Below are 24307 nucleotides of genomic sequence, written 5' to 3' on the forward strand. Positions count from 1 at the left end.
ATGAATTCGGAGTGTTTTCTATGTACATTCTCTTCTTCAATACTGAAAACTTGTCCTTGGTTCTTAAAAACATTCTGTGTTGACTACAGCTCTTCCACAGGGCGGTTGTTGCTTCTTAATTCAGTTCTGTAGGTGTTCCACATTTTTCAGTACATTAAAAGAAGTAACCAACTGAATGAAAAAGCATGGTATTTGAATTTTTAAATTAAATGGAAGTAATAAAACTACAAAGCTTGTTTTAGTTAGTACTAAGTTCTTAGTAAAAAGATGCTCCTTAGTAAACCAATCCCTTGAGTTATATAACAAGGTTTTTAAATAAATGTTTTTCTCATCGCCTTCAAAAATATTTATATTGTCACTCATTTACTTAAAAGGATATTTCTAATTAAACTGTTCCCATTTGCACTTACATTATACCACCAACAGAAAGCCTTCAAGTTTAAATAAATAAAGTGACATATTGTTTATAAAATGTTATATGTTGTAGAAAAATACTAATTTTAAATCTTTTCCATATTAACATACATACTTTAACAATATTTCTAGTGAATTTTTTAATGAAAGAAATTGTAAGGATATGGTTCTAAAAAGTACAGTATTAGCTGTGCACAAGGAAAATAATTTTTTTCAGACATGTTTGAATAACTGCTGTACTACAATGTTTGGATTGTCATTCTTGGAAAACATTTTTTTGTTGTTTTTGTCTAAAAAGGATAATTATGCTTTAGCTTTCCAATATGCTATGTAGCCTTTGTTGTTCTATAAGCTACCTGTTTTGACTCCTGACTATAACAGTCTGTATTTGTATGTATCGTACATTCTTTCCAGTACTCCTTTTAATATTAATTACTCATTTTACTCACTAAGCCTGGTAAATCTAAAAGTTACCCTTCAAAAGAAAAATAAGACTAAGGTGGATGTGAAAAATTGGAGACTGACATAATGTTGGATATAATTTCTTATTTGACAAAGTTATTCTGTTTAAAAGAGAGTCTAAAAAATTAATGTTTTATATTTGGTCATGGGTTATTTTTAAAAGTTTGTTAATTGTGTTAACAAAATATGCAAATATGCATATTATTTATTGGGTTCATTTTGAAAAGGAAGATTTTTAATTAATATTTGTAAATGGTTTATTTTTGTTTATAACAAACCATTGTCTTTTTTCAAGGATGAACAGAGTTTATGAAGGAGCATCATTCTAAGAATTGAGTGATGTAGTCTTATATTTGGACAATTCACCAGATTCTCAAGAAGGCTTTCAAACAACTGTAAAGTTTTATGTTTATCCTGCTGAGCTAGTGGAGAAAGGTATAGCATAAAAATTATTTGTATACCAACATAGATGTGTCATTTTCCAAAATTGGTTTAACAGAAACCAAGCAAAATCACAAATATGTTCACAAACTAGAATTCTTTCTTAATGAGTCAAATGGTCAAAATTGAACATTTTGAATATCATACACTTTATAAATGAAAATTGCCTAGTATTTAGCAAGTTGTGTTCTCTAAAATTGAACATTTTTCAGAAGTTGAGGCTTTCTATTCAGTTAGGAAGTTGGTGGTCCTCTGCAGTCCCTGATAAATCAAGGCAGTCACATCCATATTAGCTGTTTGGATTTATAAGTTACTAAGACCGGGTCCTTTGTACCTAAGGATGATTGCACTGGTTTGAAGTCAGTTACTTAATGATGAGGTAAAAAACATATTCAGTTGCTAAATCTGTTTTAGACCCTTGGAGAGACTTGAAGATTTCAGTTTATACAGTTAGAAATTAAGCATCTTTTGTGCAGACTTTTTTTTTAATGAGAATTGGAAAAAGGTGTTTGTTTTTAAGCATGCAACTTTGAGAATCTTTATTAAGAAAAAAGACATAACTTAAAAAAAATCTTATAGCCAAGAACATATGTGGCCACATTATAAATGTTTTTTCTCTTCATTATTGGCCAAAAGGGAATGAAAATGTCAACATAGGAATCTGTACATATGCTACTGATTTGCTTAGAAATAAAAAGTTTGGTATTGCTCACTTTGCAAATATAGGGCCATTTGGCACTTTTATCTATAGGACAGATGAACTCTAATAAAAATGAAGTGGGAGGGGTTTATTTTTGATATATTGCTCTTATAAGTTTTCAAGCTTTGATAGTGTTTAACTGAAAAGTGGTTTAGAAAGGGCTAGATCCAATGTGTTCACATTATTAAAATATTGATATCAGGTGTAATTTTAAGTTTAAAGTTCATTCTTTTTCAAACTCAAGTACCATATTGGCAACCATAATATTGTCATAGGTGCTCTGTTCATTTAGATATTCTTGGGGGGGATATGGCATTTGTATAATATATGTGTACATATATATATATATACATACAGTATATAATCTGAAGCTCTGAGAGCTTTTAATTCAGGAATGCTGAGTATTATAGTATATTGAGGTCAGATGAAATTTTACATTTTTGCTTGTTCTAGTGCATCCCTTTTGGTAGTTCCTTGGACTGCATTACTCCAGCACTCATGATTGATTTTTATCTTCTAATTTTCTTCCAAGTATTTTACCTTTTTTTATTGTTAGTTTTCTTTGGCGTGATACTTTTAAATGTTACTAGTCACTTGAAAGCTACCCCCCAAAAAAAATATTTGGTTTTTATGCTTTGTCTCTGGCAGCTATTAACAGTGGTAAGAACATTTTGAAGATAACTTCTAAAACGTACCACTGACTTTTCAGAAATCATCCTGGGGGAGGAATTTTGGTGTTTTCATTTGAGCAGGGGTCTTTGTCGGGAAATGAGTTTTGAGGTTGTCTGCAGCAGTGCTCGTATCTGAAAGCACGATGCCAGTTGGCAGGCTGTCCAATCAGAGTCCTCTGGCTGAAGGTCATCTCTGTCTCTCAGGCCTAATCCCTACTATCCTTTTGACTATTTGGGGTGACATGTGGAATCATACAAAGAAAGGCTTAGGAAGAAACAAGTTTGTTTAAACCAGGATGCTTTTACTTACTTGAAGTGACTTCAATCTAGATTGTTTTCATTTTTAACGTTTTTAATTCTCTGATCAACTACAGTCAGCTATTAGCACACATTGGTCTCTTTATTTTGAAGATCAAAAAGGCTGCTTCATTTTGCAGGATTAAGTAAGGCTAATATCTTAAAGTTAAGATTTTGAATTAAAGTGGGTTTTAGAACTAGTGGGTATACATCTTTTCAGTTATTTTCAAGAGGCTTTATTTGTTGCTTTTGTAACCCTGAAAACTGTTGGTATGTTGTTTCCCATTGACCTAATACAAAAGTTGTATATTTATTTGGATTATATTTACATTATAGTCTTTGTAAATGTTTGGTGTAACTTGCACTTTTAAAAATGACCCGGTGTGGGTATTAGCAACTTGAGAAATTCCCTCATTAATTAATTGTCAACTGACTTTTTATGTCTTTCCCCTTTCTTCAAATCGTGTGACTTTTTTATGGAAGCTATTCATTGATTAAAATATTTTAGCACCTAAAGGCTAACCTTATATATAGCTGTAAAAGAAAAATACCAGGAAATTAGATTTGACTAGCCCAGCTGATTAAAAGATGGGTTCAAACCCTATCTTACTCTTTTTCATCATGGATAAAGACAGAAGGAAAAGCAACTCAAGTGAATAAATATTTATTTCCAATTTTAAATGTGACTTTATCCTCACCCTAATATTAATACTGTCTGTAGGATACCAAGATATAATTTGTCCAGAACAGTAAAAGATTTTTTCAAGGCAATTAATTATTGTCATCATGGAGACCACATGTAATCATTTGACCAAATTTTTTTCACTGTAAATTGGCTTTGTTACATCAAAGAAATAATGCCTAGATTTGACTGCTTTCGGGTGAGGAGGGGAGGTTGCAGTGTGCTTCGTAAGCCTGTAGGTAAAGATTTGTGGGATAAATTGCTCCCTGAGTTGTACAAAGCACAACTAGAACTTTTTGTCGGGTGGCTGACATACATCTTGAATACTTTTACATTGACATGTTGACCTTTTGAGTTGACTGCACAGTCACTGTGTGTACTAGGAACTGGTTTCCTCGACTTAGCAATGGCTGGGAGAGGCACTGATCCCTGAGGGTGGACATATCATGAAGCTGAGTCAGTATGGAAGAATTTCACATAATCAAACAGGGTGCTGAAGTTCCATCTGTCTCATCTGCTTATGATAAGTTCTTGTTGATTAGTGAATGTAGCTTAAGGCTTTGTATGTGTCCTCGGAGGGCAGACAGACTTTAACAGGGACCAGATACTGTTTGAATGGAGGGATTATATTTCAGGTGTTTTAGCTTGAAATTTATTTTTTAAAAAAATAAAAATAGAAAAAAAATAGAACAAAGCCTGTGAAGCAAGTTGATATTATAAACAGGCAGAGTTGTTCAGCACAGAGAGAAAGTATTGGCCTGTCTGCATTCTGGTTCTGTGAGCGCAGGTTCTGGCTGGGTATAGCATGAAACGTTTGAATTAATCTCACCAGCAAGTAAAAGGAAAATGAATAATCTTCAGGAAATGTCTTTGAAAGGGGTCAAACAGTAGGAAATTCAGATTTTACCTACTTTGTACAGGCATTATTTAATACTTGCCTATAGAAGTATGGCATTTCCAAGCTTCTTTCTGAGGAACATCTCAGAGATGTGAGAGTAGATCTGAAATAGTTTAAAACTGGTAGGGAGGAAGAGAATCCCTGCGGATGGAGATCTCCTGTTAGCTGGCCAAGTGGGATGATCTGTTGTTGTGTTTGGGAGGTTTTATTTTCTTATGTTTTTAAAATTGAATTGGTAAATGCTTTATAGACATATTTTTATCCAGGTGCCACTCCAATTTGTGTATGTAATAAAATTATTTATATTACAAGTGGGAAATAATTTGTCAACATTTTTCTTGAGTATAGATTTATTAGGGATGGCAAAGAAGAGTGCTAGTTAGCAGTTTTCCATGTAAAGTTGTCCCTGACTGGTTTGTCCACATGTCAGTTGTCGTCCCCACCTAAAAAAGGAATTATTTCTAACCTAGATGTATCACTTGAAACTTTTTAGAAACAAAATAATCAGGGAAGTTTCTAGAGAGAAAGGTGTTTGTTTTTTTGATTTTTCCTTGAGGATTGGGGTAAAGAATACCTCCCCCCAAAACTATCAGCACAAAACAGGGTATTGATTTTTTAACTCTGATGTTACTATTGGAGTTGAATACTAAATAAATAACTATAATGAGGGAAATTCCCTACATTCTAGAAACATCCCTGTTTTAATTTTTTTACCTAAATCTTTTTGTGCTTTATCTGTGTAAAGAGAAAAAATGTACTGAGTTATAATGCATTTTATTAACACTATGTACATATTAGCTGCTTTGTGTTCAGAATGGTAGCAGTTGCTTTGTATATTAAAGTGATCCTTGTGAATTTGTGAAATATTGTCATAAAGTGCTTTTTCTTACTGTAATCTTTGTGGTATCAACTGTCATAATGCCCTTTTTACACAAACATTTATGTGCAGTCACATAAACATGCTTTTCAAAACTCTGTAAGTCTCTTTTTTGGGGATGGGATCTCTGTATTTAGGTTTTTGGTAGTAGTGTTAAGTTATATTTTCTTGGACTTAGGTTTATTTTGTTAAATGAGCAAAAGTTATGTTAGACTATATCACAAGCTTGTGTTGCATAGCAATGGAAAACTAATTCAAGCAACAAGAACATACCTTCAGTTACTTAATTTTACTGTATTCCTAATTTTTAGCACAAGATTTCTTTTTTCAGTAAGGTTGAACAGTGTTTATTTGAAGATTTGGAGATGTTACTGCCCAATTGAGATAACCAATGGGAGACATGTGACGTGCTGTCTCAATGTCATAAAATGCATGTTTGCATGGGAAGAACAACAAGAAAAGATAACTTTTCAGGTCCCCTTGTAATTCTGAAATTCTCTGAGCATATCATAAAAGGGAAGGAAAGAGGAGGGGGATGCGGTTAATCTGCTATTTGATGGAAGCGTAAGAATGAGAGACTCTCCTATACTATTGAGTCAATCCCTGAAAATAAACAGTTACATTTATTCTAAAGTGCTTTTTTAAAATTGCCATGATGTGTCTCGTAGCCTTCTTACACTTTCTTACACTTGCCGTTGTATTGAAGGAATTACATGTATTTCATTCATTCTTTTCTTCTGCAAAAAGTGGCCACATAATTTACTGTACAAACTGAGACAATGCTGAGAGTGAAAGGGTGACATTATAAATTACATGGGGGGGCCGGCCCCGTGGCTTGGGGGTTAAGTGCGCGCGCTCCGATGCTGGTGGCCCGGGTTCGGATCCCGGGCGCGCACGGAGACACCACTTCTCCGTCCATCCTGAGGCCGAGTCCCACATACAGCAACTAGAAGGATGTGCAGCTATGACATACAACTATCTACTGGGGCTTTGGGGGGAAAAAATAAAAAATAAAAAAATAAAAAAAAATCTTTATAAATTACATGGGGACAGCAGGTGCAAACTAGGATTATGCTGAGCAAATCGGGACCTACGGTCACCCTCCTTGCAAGCCGTGATCAGGTGCCTGGACCTCAATAAACGTAATTTACTGTACAAACTGAGACAATGCTGAGAGTGAAAGGGTGACATTATAAATTACATGGGGACAGCAGGTGCAAACTAGGATTATGCTGAGCAAATCGGGACCTACGGTCACCCTCCTTGCAAGCCATGATCAGGTGCCTGGACCTCAATAAAAGCACAGCGTGCTTACCTTCTCTTCAACCACACCTTTGCTGCCACTTGTCATTTCACAGATACTCACTTCCTGAAAAGGCCCTGTCCTCAAGAAGCTCTAAGACACACAGCCAAGGAGATAATTCTAACACTTTTATACAGTTTTATCCCTGAGTTCCAGACTCGTATCCTTGTCATCTCCACTCAGACTGTGGAACACAGGTCCAGAACAGAACTGCTCATTTCTCCTCTAAATCTCCTTCCTTCAGCTGGTTTTTAAGGCAAAAGCCCAGAAAAGCACTGCCTTCATCAGTGTTACCCTTCCTCCCACTGTGCATTCTAGTTTCTCCATGTCTCTCTCAAGCACATTGACCACACTGGGGCTTGGAATTCTAATGAGGGCCTAGCAAGTGAAGAGGAAAGGGCATTTCCAGTTTGAATTCTATTTTTGTTTTCAGCTGAGGTGCAGTTCATCTAACAAAACTGGCCGTTTTAAAGTGACCAATTCAGTGGCCTTTAGTGCATTCACAACGTTGTGCTACCACCACCTGTATCTAGTTCCAAAACATCTCCATCACTCCAAAGTAAAACCCTGTACCCATTCAAGTGTGACTCTCCATTTCCTGCTCCCTCCAGCCCCTGGCAACCACCAATCTGCTTTCTGTTTCTACAGATTTACCTCTTCTGGACATTTCATATAAATGGAATCATACAATATGTGACCTTTTGTGTCTGCCTTTCACTTAGCATGATGTTTTTGAGGTTCTTCCACCTGGTAGCGTTTGTCAGTACTTCATTCTTTTTATGGCTGAAGAATATTCCAGCGTACACATATATACCAGTTTGTTTATCTGCTCATCCATTGATAGACATTTGGATTATTTCCACTTATTGGCTATTGTGAATAGTGCTGCTGTGAACATTCACGTACAAGTGTGTGTTTGAGTCCCTGTTTTCACTTTTGGGAATATACCTAGGAGTGGAATTGTTGTGTCATGGTGATTCAAATGTTTAACTTTGTGAGGAACTGTCAAAGTTTTCCTCAGCTGCTGCACCATTTTACATTCCCATCAGTGACGTATGAGGGTTCCGATTTCTCCACATCCTGGCCTTGTTATTTGGCTTTTTTTTTAATTACAGCCATCCTAACAGGTGTGAAGTGGTATCTTATTGTGGTTTTCATTTGCAATTCTGTCATGACTAATGATGTTGAGCATCTTTTCATGTGTTTGTTGGCCATTTGTATATCTTCTTTGGAGAAATGCCTGTTCAAGTCCTTTGTTCATTTTTCAATGGGGTTGTTTTTTGTTGTTGAGTTTTGTGAGTTCCTAGATATTCTGGATACTAGATCCTTATCAGATAATATGATTTGCAAATATTTTCTCCTATTCTGTTTGCTTTTCACTTTCTTGACAATGTCCTCACTTATTATTTTTTACTTAGTTTTTTTAAGTAACACGTATATTTGGAAAAAACTCAACTACAAATGGGCAAGCAGTAAACAGCAGTTTCTTGTGTATCCTTTTAGTGACAATTTGTACATATACACGCAAATGTAATGTATATTCTCCTCCCTCCCCCTTTTTTACATAATGGTGCTTTTTTCACTGACTGTGTCTTGGCAGTAGTTGTACTTCAGTTTATGTCCACCTGCCACAGTCTCTAACGGGTGTGTCATGTCCCATTGTATGGACACAGTTTATTTAACAGTACTCTCCTTTGTGGACATTTAGGTTGTTTGAATCTTTTGACTGTTACAGATATACACAAATTAGTGTATCTCCAGGATAAACACCGAGAAGTAGAAATTATTAAGTATGGTTTTCTTCATATTTAGAGGTTGTTTCCTAAGCATTATTAAGAATCTACTAAAGTAATAAAATTATCATGTTGGTTAGTATTTTTTATGTCAAACTTCACAGTCTATGTTTTTTTCAGTAAGAAACATTAGAAGTAGCAGAACCAGCCTGACACACGTTTCTGGAGCAGGCAGACCGCCCTGGCTCACCTCTGTTAACACCACTTGCCTCTCCTCTCCCTCAGAAACAGTTGTTCTCAGCCAGGGAACTTAATTTTTCAGAATGCCATCTTTTCTAGTGTTAAATTTTAACCCTTCCCTGGTTGTAGAAAGAAAAGCATAACATGATTTAAGAGTGGAAAGAAACCCGTGAGCTAACAAATCCTCAATTTTTAAAGTGGCCATCAGCAAGAGCTGAGGATGGCCGTGATTTCCCGCAGTCCCGTCAGTGCTGAGAGAGCCCTCGTCTCCCGTCCCAGAACAGGGCCCTCCTCACAGCAAAGCCTCACTCTTGTTAAAGGACTTGAGATTTCGACTCTGTCTGGGGAGAGGTTCTGGGAACAGCAGAATTGTGCCTGTTTCTCTGACACTAAAATAAATCACATCTGTTTCAGCAACGATCATGGCAGGCCCTGGATCTAGGACCTCTTACCAACACTGGCACATTACAAAGTGATTTCTGAAAGTACTTTAAAATTGTATTTTTGTTATCTTGATTTAAGTTGACAGAAAATACTTCTATCTTCCAACTACCATGAACTAAAAGCATAGCGATTAAATGGAATTGATGTTGGAGGTGACCCTTCACATAACTTCATGATAATTGTGTTACTGGGATATACTTTATATTTTGACATCCCTGAGAATTTATCCCTTACCTTGGGCAAGGAGAAATAAAGCACAGAAATTAGGCAATTTAATAAGGTAACTCATCTGTAAAGAAACCTGTATTTTTCATGAGTAAATGTTTATTGAACTCCCTTAAAGAAGAGGCACTGTGTTAACACTTGAAATATAAAATATGAGGTATACTCCTTGTCTTCCAGGAGCATAAATTGTGTATGCTAAGATACAACATTCCAGACAATGTTGTTATTGTGCCCTGAAAGAGTTTTCCATCTAGTGTTCAGTTAATTTAGATAAAGTATTTTGATTAACTAAAATTCTGATCCTTGTGTTATGAAGGAATAAATGTTCTGCTAGAAACTATCTGAATATGGTACCAGGGCTTTGGATATTTCTATCATGACCTAAAGCAAGATACCCTTAAGAGGTAATCTAGTAGAAAGCCACCGAGTACTTGGTGGTGGTCGTTCTAAGAACCTGGTGTCATACGTGTATCTTAACATAGCATCTCGGCAGCAGTCCTTGATTTTAATTGGGGAAAAGTTACAGATATCCACTGCACAAATTAACTGTACAACAGTTCAAAGAAACTGAGCGATGTGAGAATCAAGGCTTAGTAAAGCAGGTTTATACTAGGTTTCTGTCCTTTACTTGAGGACTTAAAATGCACATTTATGGGATAAATTAATCCTTTTAACATAAGTGGAAAATGTCACAACTTTGTTGACCTTTCTAGCAGACGCTGTGGCATACTACCCAGATGTACTCTCTCCCCACCACACACCCATGAAGTCCTCGCTTCCCCAGCTTCTGGGAATGCTGGTGGCTGCTGGCTCAGCTGAGTCTCTCTCCAGGTCCTGTCTTCACCCCAGGGTTACACCCCTTGGATCCAACGACTAACCTACGGAGAAAGCCCCGCCCCCTCACCTCATCATGGCCCAGCTGCAGGGCCATCCCAGCGCAATTCGACTTTCCTGACTGCATCCCAGCCCAATTTCCTTCCTCTTCCCTGGTCCTGCTACTTTGCCTCCCTCAGAGATGTTGGTCTTTTTAAACTTTCTGCACCACACCTCCATTGCTGAGCCTCGTTCCCCAGGGAACCTGACCTGTGACAACATTTTAAACCCAAAGCCAAAAAAATCATTTGATTTTCACTTAGACAACCAAACTATTCCTACTGAATTTTCCTTGCCTCTTCATCTATTTGCAGGACAAGAAAAAAAATTACCTTCAACCTTTTCTGATTCTTAATGTTTTATGATGATGTAAAATAACCCAGTCACTGCTTACCTCACTTGGCAGAGCATCCAGGCCTCCCTGCCCTAAACCGTTGTAACACCCATCTCCAAAGCTGGGGATGTTCAAGTCGAGGAGCTGGACTCCAATTAGCACATTCGTTTCTAACAGCACACCCACGTGGGGCTGGGCTTTCGGTCCAGTGTTTATGGTATTGCAGGGCTTTTATTTTACTTGCTTGAAAAGACCTTCCATGTTCACAGTGCAGTACTGGCATTTTAATGGATTTGGTAAGCTATGAATATTTCTGTTTCATGTGCATTTATCAGGATTGTATTGAAGTAGTACATCACAGGATGCTCTGAACTTTTAATTCACCTTTATTAAAGTAAAAAGCTCTGTATTGGGTATTTTCAGTGTATTGGGTATTTTCACATCTAAGATATTCATTAAAAGGTTAAGAGGGAGGAGGAGGTCTTGTTTCTAAGGTTTTACAAAGGAAATCTATCTTTAGTACCAAATACTATACTGGGATTATAATATTCTTGTCTAAATTTGTTTAAGCTTTTACATTGTATAAAAGGGGGGCAGGGGGCATTCGTGTGCATGACTTCATTCATAAAACCTATCAAAGATAATCATAAAACAACATAGCAGTCTTTTAACCCAAAGATCAATACCCTCTAAATGGAGTGTGTTTTGCATTCAACAAATATTTGGTTGTGATATGCTCGATACTGGAGAGGCAACAAGGAAAGAGGCACGAGCATCCCTGGCTGGAGAGCAGCTCAGTCTCTGGGGACCACGGACACTGATTGACAATTACAGCATCACAGGGAGGGAGCTCACACTTGTGGAGCTAACCTCACATGGACGGATGAGATTTAAAACTCTTTTCATTGTCATCCCATGCATTATAAGGAGGCAGGGAATGCTTAGGAAAGGAATACAAAACCAACATTTAAGAAAGGGTAAAGCTGCAAGGGGAAAGTACAGCTTCTGATTTGAAGAACATAACCTGTTCACAGGACATGGAGGTCGAAGATCTTAGGTGCTTTCAAAAAGGAACTGAAACTTTATTTTTACATATTCCTTTGTTTATATACCTAAATCTGAAATTAAGCCAAAAAGCATAATATGAGACGTCGGAAAACACTTTCTGATCTCAAAAACCAAAAGTCTAAGACCTAAATGGGGCAGAAAGAAGACTCCTAGAGCATTCACAGCTCAGGGAATGGACATTAAACCTCGTTTCATACTCAGAAAATTAGGAAACCGGGCTAAACACCTATGTCAGAATGTGTTTAAGATAATCTGCATGATTTAGCCTCAGCACAAGCTCACAGCTTTGAGGAACCTGGACAGCAGCCCTTCCTCATGCTGTCAGTGGAAGCTTCACAGGAGGGAGCAGCACAAGGTACACAACCAACAGGAACCAAAATCCACACTTTCACGTTAACCGAACGCCGCACTGAATAGAGTGTAACTGAAGAGTCACGGCAGTGGGACAGAGTGCTGCTCTGTCTGAAACTGCACTTGTGCTTGTGCTCGAGACCCGGCGCGAGGTTCCCGCACATAAGCCATTTCACGAAGTGCAGTCCCACTCCCCGTCTCAGACCTTCACTGACGCACGCGGTGATGACATGTCTTATCAATTACAGCCAACTATAAGTCCTCCCTCTGGTTTCTCTTCTGTGCCTCGTAAATATGCACATCTTTCTCAGGATCATAGTGAACCTCACTCACAGTAAACTGCCTCTCCAGCAACACTAAGAAGTTGTTATCCCGTTCATAGCGAATTCGACAGGCTAAAAGAATCACGGAGTGGTTGCTACTGAGATGTTCCAGTGTTTGAAGAAGATCTGTGAATGTTTCTTCTAAATATATGATATCAGCTCCAAGTATCAGGTCAAATTCTCCAGGTGAAAAACTCCCCAAATTTTGTCCCCAAGTCAGCTCCTTAACAACAGCTTTGGGTTGGATATGGGGAGGTAAGTTGGCTTCGACGTTTGACTTAAGAAATTCTAATGCTACTTTTCGATCCGTGATAGTCACGTGAGCACCTAGAAAGTGGGACAGAGAAATTAATGTGCACATCAGTACAACTCATAGTAGGGGGTTGGGGTGAAGTTAAAGGGCAGGGTGAGGGTCTCTACTGTCTACCTGACATGCAGAAGATCCTGCCCTCCATGGACAGCTGCAGTAGATCAGAACAGTGACCAGGGGCTCCTGCACTGCCTGACGGTAAAGGTGAGCCTTTGGTTTGCCTCCATGACACACCTGCTGTTTGCTGAAGCTGTGCCTCTAAAATATGGAGTCCCCAGGTGACAAGCTAGCTGATGCTTCTGAATTCTGCAGGCAGGGCTGGCCCACCCTCCACAGGTCCACAATACCACTATACTTCATTCATTAGGTCACGATCTTCAAGTCAATAGACTTTAGGATGAAAAGGAATCCAAGAGTGAAAAATCAGGGAGCAAACGACTGTGAAGATGACAAGATACCAAGAACAGGGAAAAGCTACTTTCTGGGGTTAAAGCTTTAAAGGAATCAAGGAAAAGATTAATCGGCTACTGAGAAATCCCAGTCCATGTCTCCTTATACTGTTATGAAGCAGCCAACCTATATGTATTTATGTAACATATACCATTATTGAAAAATAGTGAACAGAAATTACTAAATTATATTAAAATACTGTAGGTTAAAATGTGAGGTCATGTTCTCTAAGTGCTAAGTTTCTATGTGTGGTGTATAAAACTAATGAGGCAATATTTTATTACTCTGTTTCTTGTGGGTTGTTTACCATGAACTAAAAGATCCAACTTTTTGAACCGATATGGCTGAGAAGACTGGACTGGTAGTTACCCTTCAGGTCAAGCAACCACATAAGGTCAGCCCGGGCACACCTCATCTACACTGTAGTCACAATACAATACATGCAACCCTGCTTAGTTTTGGCCCCTTAAGTTCTGAAACTTAAAATTATGTTTCATTCTTTCACAAAATTATTTCTCATTTGCATCTTTCTTCAGTTTGTCATCTTCATGGGTAATCTCCTCGGGATTCCAGGCCAGCTGCAGTGAGCACCATTTCAGGGGCAGCTTATTAATGTTTCTTATCTTGACCGGTAGGATTAGGGCGGTGTGTAATTCAACTCGACATTTACAGTCCTGAGTGCGATGCTGATGAAAATGCTCCAGCTGTTAGGTTTCATGAGCACGCCCTGACCACTGACAGCGTGCTGCTGAAGGAGCAGAGGCCCTGACACTTTCTGACATCTCTCCTGGTAACGGAAATCACGGCCTTTTCCCGGTTTGACTGAGAACTTTATCTCTGGATTTCTTCACACTCTACACAGCACTCTGCTGGCAATACTAGAGTAATCTAGTCTTCTACATATCAGCTCGGTGTTCATTTTAATCGCTCTTAGATGTAGACCTCTTCTAATGACTGTCTCAGGGATTTCTGAGGCTGCTTATAAGCCACTAGGTGTTCCAGGAGTCTTAATAGGATCTTAATGTCAGTTGACCATTCTCCTCAAACATCCATCAATTCTACAAATATCCAAGCGGCTTCCATCAGCTGCTGGACAAAAACCCCCACCCTCACAGAGCTGACCCTCAAGTGAGGAGAGAGGCAATAGAGTGTTTTAAAAGTAGAACATCCAGTATGTTAGTTGGGGGTACGTGCTAAGGAAAAAAATACAGCAGGAAAGAGAGACACACAATGTCAGAAGTGAGGGAGGTGGGCAGAAAGGGACAGCCTCACTGAGAAGGGGACTTAGGTTCAGGCCTGAAGGAAGTGAGGGGACGACGGAGTGCATTCACGGGAGCATGTTCCTGGAGGCAGAAGAGCCGAGCCAAGGCCGAGAGGGCAGGCGAGGAGGAGGCTAGAGGGAGCAAATGAGGAGCAGAGTAGATGAGGCCAGAGAAGTAAAGGAGGGAGGGAGGCAGACCATCCGGGGCCTCCTAGTCCTGTTCTGAAAGGGCTCTGGCTTTTTCTGAGTGAGCTGGGGCCCCTGGGGACGCTGAGCAGAAGTGCCAATGTTCTGACCTGGGTTTTAACAGAATTCCCAGCAGGGGGGCAAGGCCGGGAGGCTGGTGGATTGCACCTGGCCGTGACCACCCCCAGACACCGTCCACAGGGACCATCTCCCGACTCACAGGATCACTCCCTCACCAGTCCTGAGTCTTTCAGGTCACCCCTGAACAGACAGCTTTGCTGAAGGTTGTTTGTTTAGGGGAGGGGTACACAGGATGTTTTAGGTCTCTCTTAATCATCAGTTTCCTTTCTCTCTTTTTCCTACAATTTAGGGACTAGATCACTTGTCCTGTAGTTTCCCACAGTCTGGATCTTGCTGGTTGTCGCATCTGCACAGTCTAGTGTGTCCTCAATCCTCTGTATCTCCCATGAATTTGTTTGATCTGAGTTTGACTTTTTGAACCTATTTCAGAGGTGGTGGTGTGCTTTTCGTCAAGAGGCATGTAATACTTGGTGGGCTCTATTTCTGCAATGTGAGCAGCCATGAATACTCCATGCCCGGATCCTTAATTCATTAGATTTCTTTTGCATTTATTTGTTGAGAAACCTCTATAAAAGGGAAGCTTCTTTCAATGACTCTTTGGTTACTCCTTTCGTATAGGAACTGTCTGAACAGGAAAGGCAGACAAATTGTGCTCCTCCCTCCCCTTTTAGAAATCAAATTTCAGAGAGTTGGTTTCTAAGCATCTGACAGAGATGACTAGTGGGGTTTCTTTTGTTGCTGTTGTATCATGAACTCATGGATTAAATATATTTGATGTACTTAAATCCATCACTGTTATCATCATTGATGTCCAAACTGTCCTATCTTTTGCCAGTGGACCTTTCACACAAACCCAGTCATCCCTGACCGCTGTCTGGTATGACAAGGTATTCCAGGTCCTCTGATACATTTCCTGCCACAGACCCAGAAGCAGCCACTTAAGAAGACTTTTTTTTTTTTTTTTCAGATGAGAGAAATAACAGCAAGTTTGTATGCTGATAGGAATGATGAGGGAGAAAGGGAGAAAGGTGAGGATGCAGGAAAGAGAACAGGTGACAGGGTGGGCCCGGCAGGACTGACGTTTCTTCTGGACATTACAGCATCAGGAGCAAAGGCACAGACTCGGTCCAGTCGCAGGTGGGGGCAAGGCAGTGGTGGGAGGGTACAGAGGCTGCAGTCTCCTCAGTGAAGTAAGAAGAAATGTCGTCAGCTAAGAGTGAGGATGGAGGAAGGAGCACCGCAGAGCACAAGGGAAAGAGCATGGAAGGAAAGAGAGGAAGTTGAGTGTGACTGCTCAGCACTAGGTGCGCCCTGAGGCTCCGGATCAGGAGTTCACAATGAGACCAGCAGCAGGATGACTCCTACAGCCACGTTCAGCGGCACGGGGCAGGCTGGGGACAAGGGGAAAGCTGCACTTCACCTTGCTTTCAGACGAACAAAGAAGATGAAGTGAGGAAGGGCAGGGTGTTGACGGGAGGTGAAGATGGTGATACAGACAGTGATCTGATCGATGATTCCTGAGATTTATGCTGGGTAAGGAGGGATTATTCAAACATTTGAGCACACACTATGTGCTAGAGATACAGAGATAAGCAAGAAAACCCTGCCCTCTAGAACTCAGAGTCTCCTGAGAGGCACATAAACATAACTGTGATGCAGCCTCGGCTATAAACGAGAGGAACACGGGCGGGCCGGGAAATTCTGGGTCACGAAGGGGGGCCGCTTGCAGAGGAGCAGAGCTCAGAGAAAGCTTTCTTTTTTATTTTTTTAATTTTCATTTATTTATTTATTTATTTGTGAGGAAGATCAGCCCTCAGCTAACATCCGTGCTAATCCTCTTTTTGCTGAGGAAGACCAGCTCTGAGCTAACATCTATTGTGAATCCTCCTCCTTTTTTTTTTCCCCAAAGCCCCAGTAGATAGTTGTATGTCATGGTTGCACATCCTTCTAGTTGCTGTATGTGGGACGTGGCCTCAGCATGGCCTGAGAAGCAGTGCGTCAGCACGCACCCGGGATCCGAACCCGGGCCGCCAGTAGCAGAGCGCACGCACTTAACCACTAAGCCACAGGGCCGGCCCGGAGAAAGCTTTCAAAGGAAGGGAAATCTGGGCTCACACTGAAAGGACATGCTATTAACCAGAGGGAAGAGGTGAAGAGAGGGCTCAGAGAAGACAGGCCAGACGCAGCGTGTGTCCCCGGAACTTCAAACAGTGCCATCGCGCTGAACAAGAGTGAGGCTGGGGAGTCAGGCAAAGTGAGGTTATAGAGCATGGGGTTCAGCCTACAGGTGGTGGGGGACACAGGAATGTTTGAGTGTGGTCACCCCATAACTTCTGCGTTTCAGATGGGCCACTCCAACAGCCACTGGGAAAGTGGGTTTGAGAAGACAGAGGCAGAAAGTTCAGGAGGGGATGTGGGTCTGATCACGAAGGAGAAGGTGATGAGAGCTCCAGCCAGGCAGTGGGACTGGAAAGAAACAGAATCAAAAAAGTTAAAAGAGGCTGGCCCAGTGGCATAGTGGTTAAGTTCACGCGCTCCACTTCAGTGGCCTGAGGTTCTCGGGTTCAGACCCCAGGTTCGGACCTACACACCGCTCATCAAGCCATGCTGTGGCAGCATCCCACATACAAGACAGAGGAAGACAGGCACGGATATTAGCCCAGGGCCAATCTTCCTCAGCAAAAAAGAAGAGGATTGGCAACAGATGTTGGCTCAGGGCTAATCTTCCTCACCAAAAAAAAAAAAAAGAAAGAAAGAAATAGTTAAAAGATAAAATTAGCAGAGGTCAGTGTTGGGGGTGGGGCGAGTCAAGGAGTTGGCCTGAGCCACCACGTGGATGGTGATGCTAACCCAGAACAAAAGAGAGGACGAGTTTGCAAAGGGAAGATGAGCTCGGGTCTAAACACGGACTGCGAGGGGCTGAGACACAGCCAGGGAGAGACATCCAGCATTCAGTTACACACACGAATCAGAAGATCAGGGAGACTTGCACCAGAATTACGGAAAACGAAGAGACCGTTTCTTCCTGAGCCTCACATTTTAAGACAGTGTCCGCAGCCTGGGTTGGGCATCATGTCACCTGGGAAAGCTTTCCAAGTCCAGATTCCCTGACCCCACTCCAATTCACAGAGCCCTACCTTGAAGGTGGGATGGTTTTTTCTCAGAATAGCTTCTAAGCAGTATAAAGGTTACGTGGAGAGGGGAGAGTTTCAGACTGAGAACCAGGGTTTGAGAGTCAGAACTGGACTCAAATTCTAACTCCACAATCCATTAGCTTTGTGACCTTGGGCAAGTTCCTTCACCTCCATGGAGCCTTCATTTCACCTCCTGGAGAGAGCTCCTCGAGCAGACCCACCACGAGGGGCCCCTGGGGGAAGGAGAGCCTGGAAAGAACCAGCACCAGGAGATAGGAATGGCTCGGCCTTAGCAGTTGCTGCTGCTTTAACAGGAAATCTCATCATCCTAAATTGACATTCTGCGTAGCACGCACCCTTTTGTTTTGGCTTTTTAACGTAATTTGTCTTTTCCTCCCTCTCCCCCAGTAGAATTAGAACAGAAGCTTCCTGAGAGCAGTGACCTGCCTGGCTTCTCGCCGTTCTGTCTGTGGCACGGAAGAGGGGCCAGGCACGTGGGGGGTGCTCCTGGAATTCAGGAATAAATGACGAGGGTTACGAAAACGAAAACACTGGGAAATGGAGAACAACCAATCTCTCTCTGACATTTCAAAATCACTGCCTATTTTAGTTCTCACAGTCTCCATTCTAAAGAGATGAACTTTTTCTCACCCTCAGGTTTCAACATCAAAACTTCTCCAGCCTAATACTGTCACCACAATGAGTGTGAAAATCGAGCAGCAGCGCAGAGAAGTGCACACGACATTGTGTTAAATGAAGCATCACACGTATGTGTGCGTGTATATACACATGTGCACACGTGTATATAACGATGACTACAACTATGATTAAAAATACGGATGGAGGGGCCGGCCTGGTGGTGTAAGCAGTTGGCTGCGTGCGCTCTGCTGCCTCGGCCCAGGGTTCGCCGGTTCAGATCCCGGGCATGCACCAATGCACCACTTGTCCAGCCATGCTGTGGCGGTGTCCCATATGGAGTGGAGGAGGATGGGCATGGATGTTGGCTCAGGGCCGGTCTTCCTCAGCAAAAAAGAGGAGGATTGGCAGAGGTTAGCTCAGGGCCAATCTTCCTCACAAAAGAAAAAAAATAAAATAAAAAATAAAAAAAAATACGGATGGAGAAGAAAGAATGGAAGGACATACACCAAAACGCTAATAGTAATTATGAGCAGAGTCATGAATAATTAGAATCTTTGCTGGGGTTTTGTCCTCTTTTTTTAGACTGCTTTTAGGGCTATATTTGTAACAGAGTTAATCACTTTTATGACAGAAACATTAACCGTCGTGATTCTCTAGTTCGTCCGTCTCTCACTCCAGAACGAGTTAGTGTCTGCTGTGAAGCAGGTGCTGCAGTAGAATCAGGCACACACACAAGGAGCCGGACCCTCTCAGAGCCTCAGGTGCCAGGACACAGACCGTGGAACACGCGGGAGGCAGGCACAGAGGAGACGGGGCACAGTGCCACGGGGAAACAAAACGGGGCAGCAAAGGGCTCAGGGGTGACAGCGAGGCTGGGTGGGGAACACCGTGTGCTGTTCTACCCACTCCCAGGGCCACCCGTCTTCTGTGGCGACAACCAACTGGGCCCTCACGCCGTGACCGTCTGTGATCCCAACCCCACAGGCCCGGATTTCTTGATCAGAAGCAGAAACCCTCAGGGAGGCAATCAGCACTTAGTGAGCACTTACTGTGTGCCAGTCAAGGAGCTCAGATTTCTACCCCTGATCTCATCTGATCCTCACTGAGGGGTGACTACAATTATTATCCCATTTTATAGGGAACCTGAAGTCTAGATATTAAGGAACTTGCCCCAGGTCACACAGCTGTAGGAGTGAAAAGAGGTGTGAACCTCTAACCTGTGTGCTTGCCCACACCACCATGTCTCTGCAGCCGGCTCTGCGTGAAGCCCCTGCTCTCAGCAGACAGAAGGACCCGTCTCCCCTCGGTTAACCCCTCTCAGGGCAGCAGAGGGAGATGGTGTCGTGGAGAGGAAACAACTCTGGCTGCGAAGTGTGTTACACTTGGTGTGATCTCGGGGCTCCCGACCAGGCTTCAGAAAGCGGCTTAATCTCCTGCAACCCCGGTTTCACTGGAAAAATGAAAATTAAAAATAATACCTAACATTCCTGAGAAGAACACAGGGTGTAGCAGCAGGGGCCCCATCAGTGCCTCAAGCGCTGTGGTGTCAGACAGAGGGCTCCTAACACAGCCTTCTGTGCTCGAGCCACCACCCCTGCCCACGCCCCCATGAAGAGAATACTGAAAAAGAAATAAGGCACCAGAAAAAGCACAGAACAAAGAGGGGCTCTAGTGGGACCTGGAGCACCTGGACACAACATGGGAATTCTAGATCCTTCCCACCAAAGTGCGGCCCGAGTGCCGCAGGCCCAGCATCAGCAGCACCCGGGAGCCTGTCAGAAAGGCAGGCTCTCGGGCCTGACCTGGCTCCACGGAAGCAGAAGAGGCCCAGGTGACAGTACTGAAGTGATGAACATTATGGACATTCTATCTTAGCAGCTGGTCTATCCTATCATCAGGTGGCTTGAACTGTATAAGCCAGAAGTTGTAGAAAGGAGTCAAGAATGAATAATAAAGTAAAAACGAAGCTTAAAAATGCTCTAGGCCTAAATCAGTGTCTGCATATCAAACAAAAAAATGACAAACCTTGATATCAATTCAAACTGTAAACTGTTTAATATGTCAGTACAACCTGAAGCCGGGCCGACCCTCCCCAGAAGAGAAATACCAGCCGTTTCCTCAGCAGTGAAGCAAAGAGACTCTGCTCTGCCCACCTGTCAGTTAAGCGCCAGAGGGCACGGGAGAGCCCTGGACATAACAACTATGTCCATGAACAAGATAACTCTCCTTGAACTCAAGGTTGCCTTCAGATCCTATTATCAGCACCGCAGAATTGAAGGAGGCAAAGCAATGCCCCACGAAAAGTATGAACTACAGGGTGAGAGAGAGAGAGATTAGCCCTCCCAGAGCTGAGAGCACCAGCAGTCAGCCCATAACTCATAATATAAGTACAGGAGCAAGGAAAATAATCCAGAACGGGAGAAACTAGCAAAGGATTTGCACCATGGAAACAGCCAAGGCCCCTCTCGACGAGTCCACTCACACAGGAGTGAGCCGGCAGGTCACACTCACCCAGCAGGGCAGCCACTATGCCCACCAGCCCCGCGCCAGCACCCAGCTCCACGACAGCATGGCCCCTGAGCTCCACGGCTCCCATCTCCAGATACGTGGAAAGAACAACAGCCTGGGTCAAAACACAGCAGTGTGATGAGGGTCAGCACATGCTGGAGGGGCTGGGGGGCTTCAAGCAGGCTACGCTCTGCAGGGAGGACACACAACCCCCCCCCGCAAGGCTCAGCTCCCAGCTCAACAGCACGCAAGGGACTCCACTAGCACGCAGACACCCGGCCCCCACCGCAGGTCCCCGAGGCCCCCTAAGTCCCTAACGGGGCGGCAGCAGTCAGTGACACTGCCCACACGAGATGGGTCCCGATACTGTGTCACAGCGTTTTCACACTTGGGGTTCACAAAACTACTCTGCAGAGCTGACTGAACAGTCTCTGAGAGTTTGTTTAAGGGAATGTCGAGTCCCCACCCAAGCTCAGGTCAGCCAGGTCACAACCTCCCAGAGGGAAAATGCAGAGCAGCGCCCAGGCCCCGGAGCTGCAGCCCTGACCACCCCACAGGGCCCTCACCAGACATTACTGGGCGTCAAAAGGTGAGTTTTGGCCAAAGTTTTGGATACTTGATGTTTGAGCCAGCACTCGAATACAATTCTATAAGGCATTGTGTCCTGTTAACATAATTGTTTACTATAATGTGCTTTTCATGGCCATAGGCTGTAAGTATAATTACAATTCCTCTTCTTGGTGAGCATTACTCACTAGCAGCTATCTTTATCATTCATTCCGGGAATACTTGTCACATAGTCACCTTGGACTAAAGTCCTAGAAGTGGTATTACTGGGTTAGAACATATGGAGATTTTTATTCCTAAACATTTCTCTGACATCCCTAACACAATGTTCAGGCTGTAAAATTGTATCCATGCCAGTCATTTATCCAGCACTAACTGAGCGCCCACTGAGTCCCAGGTGTGGTGCTAGCTGTGGAGGGCAAGTCACTGTGCTGGGAGAAGAATAAAAAGGATAATTCCGTGACCATCACAACTATGGGAAACAAAGAAAATACACCATCTTCATTTCATGTTTTGTCACTTTAAAAGATTCTTTGTGCACTATTTTAAAAATTTGACTTAAGAATTAACTTAGGGGCCACTGGGTGGCGTAGCGGTTAAGTGCGGCGCTGGGCTTCCGCAACCGGGGGTTCGCAGGTTCCTATCCCGGCGCCCAGACACGCACCGCTGGTCAAGCCACGCTGTGGCGGCGTCCCATATAAAGTAGAGGAAGATGGGCACGGATGTCAGCCCAGGGCCAGTCTTCCTCGGCAAAATGAGAAGGACTGGCAACAGCGGTTAGCTCAGGGCTGATCTTCCTCACCAAAAAAAATAAATAAATTAACTAAATGAGTGTCCAAAGCTGTTAGGGGCTGCTGCTCCTCACCCACCCCTGACCCAAGTCATTCAACTCCCCTCTGCTTTCCGTTACTCACCCTTAAAAAGCAATGGGGGAGGGGGGCAGGGAAATGATTCTAATGGGTAGAAGTTATTTTGGATGGGGTAGGTGATGAAAATGTTTTAAAATTGAGCATAGTGCTGGTTGCACCACTCTGATTATTCTTTAAAAAATCACTAAATTGTACACATTAAATAGGTGAAATGTATGGTATATGAATTGTATCTCAAGACAGCTGTTTATTTTAAAAAGTACAGGCCAGTCTTAGAACCAGCTGCAGACGCTGTCAGAGGCCCCCGGGCTTGCTTACCGCGTCCCACACCACCGCCGCCACTCCCAGGTGCCTCCAGTCCTGCCGGATCTGGATCGTGTGGTTTGCGAAAGAGAAGGTGGCCAGGGGCCTGTGGAACTTCTGCAGCCCCACCGCCGCGGTCTCCTCGTAGGGCACGAGGGCCATGTCGCCCGCGCCCAGCTCTCTGCCTCCTCAAACCTGTTGGGCAAAAGAACCCTGGTGACGCTCTGGCCAGAAAACGCGCTGTCCCTCAAGTGGCTCCAAATTCCTTTTAAGGGCGTTTTACAAGTTCAGAGAGGTGGGGGAAGCCTTTGTCTAATTCCTTTTGCGCGGCTGACCCCGAGTCTTCTGGGAAGGGCGATCTGGCTCTGAATTCGCGCCGAGGGTCGTCTCCGGGCCGGGCAGCCCGCTCGGCAGCACCCCGCGGACGCCCTGCGCGCTCCGGCGGTGCCGCGGAGGACCAGAGCCCAGCCCGGAGAGGCGCGTCCACGCCGCCGCAGCCCGCAGGGTATTTCTCGCTTGGTGTCGGTCTTCCCTCCGCCCTCTAATCGGTGCGCTCGGCGGTGAGGACAGCGCGCGCGAACCCGCCCTGCGCGTTAACGGTTTGACTGCCGCCTCCGGACGCAGCGGGACGCGTGCGGCCCGCGCGGGCCCTTCTGCCCGCCCTCCGAGCCGGGTCCCCAAGCCTGCCGCCCCCCTCCCCGAGGACGCACGGCGCGCGTTCCTGCCCGCGGGCCGGAGCTCGGGGACGGCGGGCCCTGGAGATGCGGGGGCGTCCACAGGGCCCCCACCCGGGGTGCCCTCCGCTCCCCCCTCCCGAGGGCCCGCGGCGGGGCCTGGCCGGGGCGCACAGCTGCGAGACCCGAGGGTGGCCGGGCACACAGCCGCCTGGAAGGGCCCGAGGGGGGAGGCGGGGCCGCGGAGGAGGAAGAGGGAGAGGGAGGAGGAAGGGGAGGAGCGGGGCAGAAGGAGGAAGAGGAGGAGGAAGAGTGGAGCGAGGGAGGGGAGGAGGAGCGGGGGCAGGGGCCGCCCGGGGGAAGGCGGCAGACGCGGCTGCCTGGAAGGGCGCGAGCGGGGAGGCGGGGCAGAGGGAGAGGAAGAGGAGGAAAGGGAGGAGGGGAGGGGTGGGGGCCGCCCGGGACGCGCTCCGCCGGGACAGGTACTCCCCGAGCGCGGGGCGCGAGGACGCGGGGCTGCGGCGACGGGGTGGCCCCAACCTGGCGCCGGACACGCTCTCGTGCCCGCGCGCGTTCTTCTGTGGTTTTCAGCGCGCGTGCCGGCTTGTGTTTAGGTTTAAAGGTGGCCAGTTAGGGGCGGAGGAGACAGCTCGCTCCGGCACACGGGTCCCCACGTCCTCGCGTCCCCAGTGAGCAGTGACGCGGTGCGGCGGCCCGCTGGGGGGCAGCAGAGCCGGAGGGACAAGGCCCGTCTCCACCAGGCGCTCGGGGGAGCTCGCGGCGGCCGGTAAGCCGCGTGGTCAGCCCCTGACCGCCGACCCGAGGCCCCGGTCGCCCCGGGGCGCGCAGAGGGTTGGCGCCCTGCCCTGGGGACACCGTCCCGGGCCGGAAAGCTGCCGCGTCCCGGGCCGCAGGCGCTGGAGAGCGGCTCCTCCCGGGGACGCTCTTTGTCCTCCCGGACCGACCCGGCCCGGCCCGGCCCAGCGCCC

At 44.5% G+C, this 24307-nt stretch overlaps 2 protein-coding genes across 4 annotated transcripts in view; one reads left to right on the plus strand and one right to left on the minus strand.

The window, feature by feature from the left end:
• Nucleotides 1-5540, plus strand: part of CREB1 (cAMP responsive element binding protein 1) — a 65587-nt gene extending 60047 nt beyond the window's left edge. The window contains exon 10 of the transcript XR_015553272.1: nt 1172-5540. The gene's annotated coding sequence lies outside the window, so the exon portion shown is untranslated. The remainder of the gene's footprint in view (nt 1-1171) is intronic.
• A 5420-nt stretch (nt 5541-10960) lies between these two features.
• METTL21A (methyltransferase 21A, HSPA lysine) lies at nt 10961-23498 on the minus strand. 3 transcript variants are annotated; one of them, XM_087435716.1, is made up of 4 exons: nt 23355-23498; nt 22660-22839; nt 20909-21020; nt 10961-12663 (listed from the first exon to the last, which is right to left on the minus strand). In XM_087435716.1, exons 2-4 carry the CDS (start codon nt 22804-22806, stop codon nt 12266-12268), a joined length of 657 nt encoding a protein of 218 aa, XP_087291842.1. In that variant the 5' UTR covers nt 22807-22839; nt 23355-23498; the 3' UTR covers nt 10961-12265. The 3 variants fall into 3 exon arrangements, with proteins under 3 accessions (XP_087291842.1, XP_087291841.1, XP_004426904.1); XM_087435715.1 differs by lacking the exon at nt 23355-23498 and adding an exon at nt 22980-23063; XM_004426847.3 differs by lacking the exon at nt 23355-23498 and having other exon boundaries at nt 22660-23070.
• Between the last annotated feature and the right edge of the window lie 809 nt (nt 23499-24307).

Source organism: Ceratotherium simum, chromosome 9 (genome assembly GCF_057802395.1).
Source record: "Ceratotherium simum simum isolate JZ-2026a chromosome 9, ASM5780239v1, whole genome shotgun sequence".
Classification (NCBI taxonomy): Eukaryota; Metazoa; Chordata; class Mammalia; order Perissodactyla; family Rhinocerotidae; genus Ceratotherium; species Ceratotherium simum.

What these genes read in the sequence shown, in the direction of transcription:
- METTL21A (XM_087435716.1), bottom strand. Translation starts at nt 22,806, where the DNA reads ATGGCCCTCGTGCCCTACGAGGAGACCGCGGCGGTGGGGCTGCAGAAG. An exon ending in CGGCGGTGGTGTGGGACGCG is followed by an intron (nt 21,021 to 22,659) that starts GTAAGCAAGCCC and finishes GTTTTGACCCAG; the next exon opens with GCTGTTGTTCTTTCCACGTA. An exon ending in CATAGTGGCTGCCCTGCTGG is followed by an intron (nt 12,664 to 20,908) that starts GTGAGTGTGACC and finishes CCCACTTTCTAG; the next exon opens with GTGCTCACGTGACTATCACG.